We start from the raw sequence: 11,916 nt of genomic DNA, 5'->3' as shown, positions 1-11,916 counted from the left end.
GACCTCTCTAAAGCAAGGCCCTTGCTATATATATATATATATATATATTTTAATATTTTTTTTTAAATTTTATATACTTTATTAATCCCCGAGGGGAAATTCAATTTTTCACTCTGTTTGTCAATTACACACAGGTCCGAACACACACATGCACAAACTGGACCTATACATGCACTAAGTGGAGAGATGTCAGAGTGGGCTGCCCATGACAGGCGCTCTGAGCGGTTGGGGGGATCGGTGCCTTGCTCAGGGGCACCTCGACAGTGCCCAGGAGGTGAACTGGCACCTCTCCAGCTACCAGTCCACGCTCCATATTTTTGGTCCGGACGGGGACTTGAACAGGCGACCCTCCGGTTCCCAACCCAAGTCCCTATGGACTGAGCTACTGCCGCCAAAAAAGCATAATTAAAAAGCATAATTATAAGGCTACGAAAACCAAACGAATTTTATTTTATAGCAATTATACACTTGTATAAACATATTAATGGGTAGAATATTCAGATTCAGATTCAGATTGACAATAAACCATGCCAAATATTACACACTGGCCCTTTAAGTGGATTCATAAAATGTCAGAAAATGTTGGTAAGTGTTTCTCCAAACCCAAGGTGATGTCCTCAAATGCCTTGTTTTGTCCACAATCAGAAAAAGGATCTACACAATTTCAAAGCTTCCCAGCAGCTTTAATAGCAGGCAACATTTCAATCTTATAGCCTGACGAAGATCTATAAGATCAAAACGTTTTTTTTGGCTTCAGCTTGATTTTTGATTAAGTGTGAGTTGAACCTGTGTGAGTTCATGGATGTATGCACCCAACACACGTTTGAGGTACCTCTTTTTTGGAGATGGACAACACCGATTTCCTAGAGTAGATCCAGTCCTTGTAGCTTGGTGAGGATGGGGAAACTCAGTGCTGGGCCCTCCATTGACAAAACGATTAAACAAAAAATATGGCATTTTATTAGGAGTTATTATTCACACTATATCAGCATAACTCAATGACCTTTTGAACAATGAATAGTCTATTAACACTGTATGGAAATAGTTTGAATATTTAGTTATGTTGAAGAGGAGTGAAAAGGTTACATGTTTTGCTAAGAAAGAACACAAAGTTCCCCAGTTGATTTTGTATACAAGTTTTCTAAAATGTTGTGCTTCAATATGCAAATAGATAAATATGTAATGAAATATGTACTGGTCTAATTTGCATACGTTTCCAGGACAAAAATATGGACATATTAATAAAGCCTGGTTCAACTTTGTTTATCTCTTTTGTCACTCTGTAAGTCAGAAAATAGTCTACACACAACAGTAATAAAGAAATCAATTTTCACTATGTATTTAGGAATAAAATGTATATATCAGGCTGAATTATTTGTGAACAAGCCTTTGGAAACTGGAAATTTTGGTGCATCAAAGTGCCACTGAAGTTAAGGTTTTTAGCTCAGAATATGAGAAAAGGATAACGGCCTTTTTACCATCTTTACCAAGAGTGTCTCTCTGTTAGTTTGGTGCTACAGTAGCTACATTGAATCATTCAGCATAACGAACCAACCTTCGTTATCTCTGCAATTACAGATAAGTTAATGAAGCTAAGCTCCAGAAGTTAACGTTAGTTTAACTAGAGCCCTTTGGACAACAGCTAACAATGATGTACGATCAACAAAGTACAAAAACTAGAAGAAAATAGGCTAATTAGGAAACAAGGTGACATGATGAACAACGCAGCAAGGAGCTAACGTTAGCCTAACTTTAGCTAATGTTAGGCTAACTTTAGCTAACGTTAGCCAGAGATGTTAAAGATAACTTTATATTTCTTTCCAGCAAAGTGACAATATGTTGCCTCAAACACGATGTTGACTTACCTTGGAACAGATGTAGACATCCTTGTTAATCGTATCAACGTTGAGTTCGTGTTGTGGTCTACCACACAACTTAATCCAATGGAGACACTTTTCTCGGCTGAGATGTGGTTTCGGGAAGGGTAAAAAATACACCCCGTCGCCCAGCCTCTCAGGATATCTTGTGTCAGAGTTGCATGTACCCCATGCACACTGTTTGACCATTTTTAAACTTCAAATCCCAGAAAGAAGCACATAAAACTGAATGAAACTGACTTTCTGTAATGCTTTTCTATGAACGTCCAGGCAGAGGTCAAGGTCAAGGTCAAAGTAAACTTTATTGTCCCACCAGGTGGGAAATTTGTCTTGGGCTAACCACCCATACTGCAGCCATTAAAATAAATAAATAAAACAACATGAGTAATGAAAAACATCATGAAATAAATAAAAACAACAACAGTATACACATGGAACAATACAGAAGATAATAAAACACATGATAAATAAATACTGTTAAGTAGCAGCTCCTATATATAAAAAGAAACGCACAGCAGCAGCTCACTTGCAATTACAGTGCAAAGACGCAAATTCTCATCAGCACAAGCTTTAACTGGTCATTATCTGCTCTTGTTTAAAAGCTTGATAGATGCAGGGATGAATGAATTTTAAAATCTATTTAACCTGCAGCGAGGGACTCTGAACCGCCTACCAGAGGGAAGCAGCTCGTACTTTGTATACAGAACATGAGATGCGTCGCTTGAAATCTTAATGGCCTGACGCAGCATAGCCTGTTCATAAATGCTCCGCAGGGATGAGTGCTCTTTAACACCAATAATTTTCCATGCAGTATGAATTAAACGGAACACTTTATTCTTTAACTGCACAGAAAGGTTGCCAAATCAGACTGTGATGCCATACCTAATCAGGCTCTCTACAACTGCCTGATAAAATATTAACATAAATTTGCTGTCAACACCATGAACTCTACAATGACGTAAAAAATGCAAACGTTGTTGTAATCTGCGACAGAGGTTATCAAGAGAGAATGTCCGAGTGTATGGGAATGGCTATACGCACTGTGATTGGCTCATCGCTTAGCCATAGGTCAATTGTATCTCTGCTCTTGCAGATGATGTGGTTCTGTTGGCTTCATCAGATCATGACCTCCAGCACATGCTTGGGCAGTTTGCAACAGAGCGGTGAAGCAGTTAGGATGAGTGTCAGTACCTCTAATTCTGAGGCCATGGTTCTCAGCCGGAAAAAGGTAGATAGTCCTCTCTGGGTTGGGATTGAGTTAGTGCCCCAAGCAGAGGGGTTGAAATATTTTATAGTGTTCTTCACAAGTGAGAGTAAAATAGAGTGTGAGATGGACAGGCAGTATGGTAAGGTGTCAGCAATGATCTAAGCATTGCACCAGACCATTGTGGTGAAGAGGGAGCTGAGCTGGAAGGCTGTACTTTACCTGACCACACACACACACACACACACACACACACACACACACACACACACACACACACACATGCACACACATGCACAGGCTCTGCTATTTTTTTTTTAAAATGACCTACACTACTCTTACATTTGTTTAAACAATTGTTTTCTACATTCCTCCATGTACATAAAGAGAATTTAAGGTATTCAGAGTAGGTAAGACTATCCCCACAAGAAAGCAGTCACGTTGCTACAGCAGTCAAACAGTATCTCCTGCTTAGACTAGCCTGCTTGGGTTTTAGTCCAATTAGATCTTGGCTTTTTTGTACACAGACTCTCAGAGCCATCAAGGACTCTGCTATTTCACCTACCCCCAGGTGGGTCCCACCTATATTAGTTGACCCTTAACTGGTGATATTTGAGACATTTTGGACAATAATTGATCATTGTTATTGGGTGAAAATAAAATATTAATCAACCAGCCAACTACCGTGGGAGTAGTTGATGACTACTAAGATGCAGTAGTCGTGAATGCCCATGGTCTGAACTGTAGCAGGGAATATTTTCCACCTAAACAAAGTGACAAAGTTAATCCAAACTGTCCGCTACTTTCAAAGAGAACTTCACTCATCAGCCCTGAATCTTTTTCCTCTCTCATTCCTTTTAGATCTGCTGTATGAGTCATCACACAACAGTCAGGTTGGTAAACACGAGCGTGCTATGGGCAGTTTACTTTCACCATCTCTAAGTTTTAAAGTCTGCAAACACTCACCTCTAGCCGTCAGCTGAGGAGGGCAGTGTGAGTGGCTCTGTGCTGCAGCTTTAATCTTCCATTGGAGCTGCTTACATAGCCTCTTTCATATATTTCAACAGTGGCGTTTCTTGTAGCCCCTTATTGTCATAATAAACATAATAATGTATGGAAATATATACTCCCTACCATGTCTATGGCTTCATAATAATTGTAGTACTTGTAGTATACACTTCCAACATAGGGGATTATGTCCTTTCTTCAGCAGGAAAATCTCCTGTAGCACAGAAAATTAAACTGCATCTTGTAAATCATGTCAAAGCAGTTAAAGTACTTTCACCTGTTTACAAAAACAAAATCTTTTCATTTAGAAAAAAAAAGAAAGATGATAGCTGCTAATCATTTGTGGCTCATCATTCCTTTACTATCTTTAAATTACAAATTACAAAATTCTTTTCTAAAAACAACAAAGTATGGTGTGTGTGTGTGTGTCTCATCATCATTTTATTTCTGGCTCTTAAGGGGAATGTCATTCCACCAGTTTACACATAAAGGTCTATACCCAGTGTGACAACATAACCCTAATGGCTGTGATATCAAGGCTAACTCAGCTTAAGCTTGGAAACCGCACATTTCTAACAAAGAGCCTGTGAAACACACTGTGGGCATGGTGTTTAAAATCTTTGGCTGTTCACAAGCAGTGTCTGACAGTGTCTGACAAAAACATGGCAAATGTATTTTTTTCTATAATATCTGTATTGGCTTCTGCTGCATTAGCTCTAACCATTATTTTGAAAATCTGTCCCCCAATTTTATTGAAGTGCAGTACATTGCTGGAGTATTCCTCAGAGGCAAAGGAGTTACTCCATGATGAAGTTTGAATAAAGTGCCTTTTATTCTGAGCTTCTGTAGGACATGAGCTCATACATATGTGCAACATGTGACCCCAGCTCCATGCCTGGCTTACCTATAGTTTTCTGGTTCTTTTGGATTCTTCTTCTTTGTTAAGCTCAAGTCATGCTTTCCATGTTCACAAAGTTGAAAGAGTCAGCTTGACATAAATTTTGTCATCTGCCCATGACTGTCCTTACCAACCTCCTTCCCTCCTTACATCCTTCCTTTTATCCTTACTCACTTATTTCCATGTAAAGAAAAAAAACACATGTTATGGCTACATACCGCACACAAGACAGGACTTTGAAAGAGGATCAAGAATTTAATAGAGCAACGCGTTTTGCTTACAGCTTCATCAGGCACTTATTTCCATCTTAATTCTTTTGTAATCTTTCCTTCCTGTCACTTTTGACTCCTTCATACTATGATGCAGTCTACCAATCCATGTATCAATGTATGGATACTACAAAGAGATAAGTAAAGCTCACAGTTCCAGTTTTTCCATCCAAGAGTACTGCTACTGACCTTCATATCAGTCACACTTTAAGCGTCATTCAAGATGCAACGTCACATGCTGTGAGCCTGATTAAAGACAGAATAAATAGATTGGAAGATACACTGGCTTCTTACCTTTCATGCCAAACTTGGAGTGTCGTCCATATTTGTTGATGAGAAGGAAGAGAATCACCAGCATCACACAGGCAAACCCTGCCAGGCCTACTGCTATAGAGACCTACAAAAGGGAAACATTGTAAGGATGGTCATCTCAAATAAACAGGAAAAAAAGAAAGAATGAGGCCCATACATTGCTACATTACAGTAGTTTCAGATGTTGAGTCAAGTTGGCGGCGCGCACAGACGCAGCGGTTCAGAGCTCTCTTTTTTGGTGCAAGTTGTTGATACTTTTGCTTGTATGGTGTGTGTGTTTGTTCACATTAAGCCGGGCGAATAACATCTACAGCTGACCCGAACTTCTAAAATTGGGACTACGGAGTGAGCAAGACGTCACAGCTGAGTTTCTTCGCTCACACGAGATACCGGCGGACATAGCCAGGACACCGGGCTCTCCGTGGATTACATTTCCCAGGGGAAGGAGGCGGAGGCGGAGGCGGCGCAGGGACAGGAAGCAAAAACGGGGCTGCAGAGCCGGCGCGCTAGCCAGGCTCCGCAAGCTGCCATTCAAACCATCGCTTCCCAGCATTTTTCTATCAAATGCTAGATCCCTTGCCAACAAGCTGGACGAGTTGAAGCTGCAGATTGCGACAAATAAGATCGTCGGAGACAGCTGCATTCTGCTCATCACGGAGACGTGGCTTCACCCGCTCATCCCGGACACGGCTATCGAGCTAGCTGGCCACACAGCACATCGGCATGACAGGACCAAAGACTCCAGTAAGAACAGAGGAGGGGGGCTATGCATCTACGTCAACAACAGCTGGTGCACCAACACAAAGACTGTTACCAGTCACTGCTCTTCAGACCTGGAGTATGTTACTGTGAAATGCAGGCCCATCTACCTTCCACGGGAGTTTAATGTTGTCATGCTAACTGCTGTCTACATACCACCGGCGGCTAATGCTAGTACGGCCCTCGGGCTGTTACACGACTCCATTAGCAGTCAACAAAGCGCGTATCCTGAGGCGGTGCACATCATTGCTGGGGACTTTAACCATGCAGAACTGAAAACTGTGCTCCCTAAATTCCACCAGCACATTAAGTGTGCAACTAGGGGAGAAAACACTCTGGACAAGGCATACTCTAATATCAAGAGTAGCTACAGGGCTAAGCCACTACCACACCTGGGCCAGTCCGACCACCTGTCCGTGCTGTTAATCCCAGCATACACCCCCCTCAGGAAAAGTGCTCCCCCGACAACTAAGACTGTTAAAATCTGGCCTGAGGGCACCTCTCAACAGCTCCAGGATTGCTTTGAGAGAACAAACTGGGGCATCTTTGAACAGCAGGACCTGGAGGACTACACTTTATCTGTACTGAGCTATATCAAGTTCTGCACGGATATGGTTATCACCGAGAAGCGCATCCGGGTCTATCCAAACCAAAAGCCCTGGATGACTGGAGAGGTCAGGACCCTGCTGAAGGAGAGAAACAAGGCCTTTAGGTGTGGTGATGGGGCACAGTACAGTGCTGCCAGAGCCAGCCTGAGGAGAGGCATCAGAGAGGCCAAGACAGCATACCAGAGGAGAATAGAGGGACACCTCAGCAGCAACAACACAAGGCAGGTGTGGCAGGGGGTGCAGCACATCACCGGCTACAAATCCAACAACCTCGCTGTGGCTGATGGAGACGCCTCGCTGGCGGAGGAACTGAACATCATCTTCGCTCGCTTTGAGGCGGAGCAACCACATGCAGTCACATCACACCCCTCAACCCGTGACAACATCCTCAGGTTGGAGGAACATGAGGTACGGCGCACACTAAGGGGGGTGAACCCGAGGAAAGCTGCTGGACCAGATGGCGTACCTGGACGTGTACTAAAGACCTGTGCAGACCAGCTGGCTGTTGTCTTTACCAGGATCTTCAACCAGTCCCTGTCCCAGTACATCGTCCCACCCTGTCTAAAGTCCTCTGTTATTGTTCCACTGCCAAAAAAAAATGCAGTAAGCAGCTTGAATGACTACCGTGCAGTGGCACTTACACCAATCATTATGAAGTGCTTTGAAACTCTGGTTCGGGGGCACATCACCTCAAGTCTGCCACCTGCATTGGACTCTTACCAGTTTGCGTACAGGGCGAACAGATCTACAGAGGATGCTATCGCAACAGCCCTCCACACTGCTCTGAGCCACCTAGAGCAGCAGGGGAGCTATGCAAGGCTACTCTTTGTTGATTTTAGCTCTGCGTTCAATACCATCCTCCCCCACGGACTGGTGCCCAAACTGACGGGGTTGGGACTGTCTTCCTCCATCTGCCACTGGATCCTGGACTTCCTGACAAATCGCTCTCAGAGGGTGAGAGTAGGCTCCCACCTCTCAGCATCCATCAGCATCAGCACCGGCTCCCCCCAGGGCTGCGTGCTGAGCCCCCTACTCTACACCCTCTACACTCATGACTACACCCCTGCCCATACCAGCAACACCACTATTAAATTTGCAGATGACACCACAGTAGTGGGACTCATTTCTGAGGGGGATGAGTCTGCCTACAGAAATGAAGTGGAGCAGCTGACTGGGTGGTGCAGGGAAAATAACCTGGTCCTTAACACCACCAAGACGAAGGAGCCGATCGTGGACTTCCGGAGGAAGAAAACGGAAAGTATCCAACCACTGTACATCAGCGGGGACTATGTGGAGAGGGTCTCTGACTTCAGGTTCCTGGGCATCCAGATCAAGGAGGACCTGTCGTGGAGTGTGAACACCTCAGTGACCATCAAAAAGGCACAGCAGAGACTTTACTTTCTGAGACTCCTCAGAAAGAACCACCTGTCACAAAAACTGCTTGTGTCTTTCTATCGCTGCTCAATAGAGAGTGTGTTGACATACTGCATGTGTGTGTGGTATGCCAGCTGCACAGCGGCAGAGAGAAAAGCACTTCAGAGGGTCATAAACACTGCCATGAAGATCACTGGTTGCTCTCTCCCCTCCCTAGATGAACTGTACAGTGCGAGGTGCCTCAAAAAGGCTCAAAACATCATAAGGGACCCATCACACCCCGGACATGAACTCTTTGAACTGCTACCCTCGGGCAAGAGATACAGGACGATAAAATGCCGGACAAACAGGTTCAAGAACAGTTTTTACCCGAGAGCAATAGTGTTGCTGAACACAATCAAGGCATAAAAAGAGTGACTGTGCAATAATCACATGACTATGTGTCTGTGAGCTGTGTCTGTGCGTGTGAGCTGTGTGCTTGGTATTTATGTGTTTTTTTATTTATTTTTTATCTTAGTACCAATGTTTTTATGTTTTTATGTTTTATCTATAAATTTGCACTAACGGGTTTGCTCTGCAATTTCGTTGTACAATGTACAATGACAATAAAGATCTATTCTATTCTATTCTATTCTGATGCTTCTAACAGAATCTAACAAGTCGGTCCCCAGAGGATGAACTGCTTTTCACTTGAGATACCCTCAGGTAAAGCTGTCAGTTTGGACACAGGACATTTTATTCTATGTAAAATAAGATTGCTGTACAGTCCTCTGTATGAGCAGAACTATGTTCAATTTACTGAGCTCATTTGAGAGGCAAGAGCACAGTCTGTAGGAACTCGTCTTGGATACTAGAGGGAGTTTGGTTCAACTCGTAAACAAAGTGTAGACTGGTAGCTAGAGAGGTGCCCACTGCACAGGTGCTCTTGAGCTAGGCACCAAACCCACAACTGCTCAGTGCATGACTATGCAGCCCATCACTCTGCTAACTATGCAACAATACATGTATAGGTCCTGTATTTGCATGTGTGTATTTTGGGTTTGTTTCTTACGACGGAGTGAAAATAAGTTAATCTTCTACTTTTCTTGCTGCCAACTCACCTCTGACCATTAACTCATTATAAATCTTTCAATAATAAACTTCATTAAAACTTCATCTCACAGTGCCTTTCATCAAAAATTGATTTGTTTTTGCTATATGTGTCTGTGCTACAAGCTTTGTAAACTACTTGCAACTACAGAGCAGGTAAGGAAAATGTATATGTATCATATATTTTGTTAACTGATATGATATGACATTCTTGTACCTTACAGTATTGACTGGTGTCCATGACAGTTGTGGACATACACACCATCCATATTCATTTGAAATCATGTGACCTAGTGAAAGCTTCATTGATGTGTACTGGCTGCTGTGAGGATATAAGTAACAGCAGGCAGACACAAATATAGTTACATATAGTTAATTTCAGTGGAAAAACTGAGCAGGACTACATGTATTAGATCCTGTACTGCTGCAGCACAGCTGTAGCTACAGCTTTGATTCAAATTCTAAATGAGGCAAAAGAGTTTGACCTGGAGATCTTGTATTTACATGTTTTTGCTATCAGCATTTATTTGGGAAGTTGTAGGAATGAGCCACATGAGCTGCTCAGTTTGGTAAATGTTATACTGTCAGGTGTGTGTGACCACACACACACACACACACACACACACACACACACACACAGTGAGGTATGGAATCAGGGCTCTATGAATATTGTTTTTTTTATTTTCATTTAATTATAATTTGATGGAGTGCAGTTTTCAAATGCTGTAATAAGCCCTAAGAGTGTTTAGTTTGCATGCTTTAACCCTTTTGGCCCTAGGCCTTTTTTGGGGAATTTTTACTGCCTTTACTTTTAAGCTCATATCACAGTCATTATAAAGGCTACATACACATGCTATATCTTGTTTTGCTTTTTCAGGACAATCTTGGCTATCCAGATTTGCCATCATTACGTGTCGTTCTACGTGCCTGTATTTAGGGACCTCGGCCGAAGGACGAAGGCCCTCTTGTTTTTGCTGCGTTTATTATTCTTTATTAGGGACCTAGGCCGAAGGACGAAGTCCCTCTTGTTCCTGGTACGTTTATTATTATTAGGGACCTCAGCCGAAGGACGAAGTCCCTCTTGTTTCTAGTGCGTTTATTAGGGACCTCGGCCGAAGGACGAAGTCCCTCTTGTTCCTGGTACGTTCATTATTATTAGGGACCTAGGCTGAAGGGCGAGGACCCTCTTGTTTTTGGTGCGTTTATTATTAGGGACCTCGGCTGAAGCGCGAGGACCCTCTTGTTTTTGGGACCTCGGCTGAAGCGCGAGGACCCTCTTGTTTTTGGTGCGTTTATTATTATTATTAGGGACCTTGGCTGAAGGGTGAGGACCCTCTTGTTTTTGGTGTGTTTATTAGGGACCTCGGCTGAAGGACGAAGTCCCTATTGTTTTTGGTGCGTTTATTATTATTCTTTTTTCCGCCCTCTCTTTAAACTGGAATTTGACCCCCTAAACATGCTCCAAAACTCATCAAAATTGGCACGCATATCAGGACTGGTGAAAAATTTTATGAAATATAAAAAATTAATCCACTACACCACACTAAAATGGCCGCTGCGGCTTGTAGGAATGATGTAGAAAGATCAAACCAAAAATGGCTTGTTTGTCTCATCGAGACCTAGAAATCACGCGCTGACACCTCTGACCTAAACCCAACAGGAAGTGAGCTATTTCCCTTTCAAAGTAAGATTTCGCCTCAAAAATGCTCTTTTTAAAAATTCCTTCAAAAATCAACTCCTCCTACACCGTTTATTGTATCGGCTTCAAACTTGCACACATGACAGATCAACTCGTCCTAATCAGATATTCTGTATAACTTTGTCATTACTCGAATGGTTTGGATTTTATGGCATCTTACAGGTGATGTCTTAGAAAACCTCATGACGATTTTTGTGCCACCTACACACACGAAAATGCCCGCTGCAACCCGTAGGAATCACGTAGAAAGACCAAACCAAAACTAGCTTGTTCGTCTCATCAAGTCCTACAAATCACGCACCTAAATCCAGCAGGAAGTGAGCTATTTGCCCTTTCAAAGTAAAATGCCATTTTTAAAAAATTCTCTTACTAAAAAAATAGTTCCTCCTACACCGTTTATTGTATCAACTTCAAACATTCACACATGATAGACCATGCCCTGCTAAACAATTCCTCTGAACAATTTTGTCATTACTCGAATGGTTTTGATTTTCTGCCCTGTTAAAGGTGACATGTCACAAAACCTCTTGACAATTTTTGTGCCACACAGACACAGTAAAATGGCTGCTGCAGCCCGTAAGAATGATAAAATTACAATAAAATGATGTATAACAGAGCTTTTATACAGCTTTGCACACATATTTCTCTTAAATTACTCGTGAATGCAGGGTCACACAGAAATGCCACGCATATCACATGAAAGCACAGGACCAGAGCTTTCCAGTGATACCACACACATCATTGTGCTGTCATCCCATCACGCTATAAATACAGATTGATTGTCTACAAAATAAAAACCTGACGAATTTCTTTACAATC

The 11,916-nt window shown here is 42.5% G+C and overlaps 1 protein-coding gene across 1 annotated transcript in view; it reads right to left on the bottom strand.

Moving 5' to 3' along the window:
- Positions 1 to 11,916, bottom strand: part of ntrk3a (neurotrophic tyrosine kinase, receptor, type 3a) — a 550,968-nt gene that overhangs the window by 185,132 nt on the left and 353,920 nt on the right. The window contains exon 12 of the mRNA XM_050073398.1: positions 5,551 to 5,653. Coding sequence (XP_049929355.1) covers positions 5,551 to 5,653 — 103 coding nt within the window. The remainder of the gene's footprint in view (positions 1 to 5,550; positions 5,654 to 11,916) is intronic.

Source organism: Epinephelus moara, chromosome 20 (genome assembly GCF_006386435.1).
Source record: "Epinephelus moara isolate mb chromosome 20, YSFRI_EMoa_1.0, whole genome shotgun sequence".
Classification (NCBI taxonomy): Eukaryota; Metazoa; Chordata; class Actinopteri; order Perciformes; family Serranidae; genus Epinephelus; species Epinephelus moara.
The sequence above is the reverse complement of the archived record's forward strand: the minus strand, read 5'-3'. Positions and strand labels throughout refer to the sequence as shown.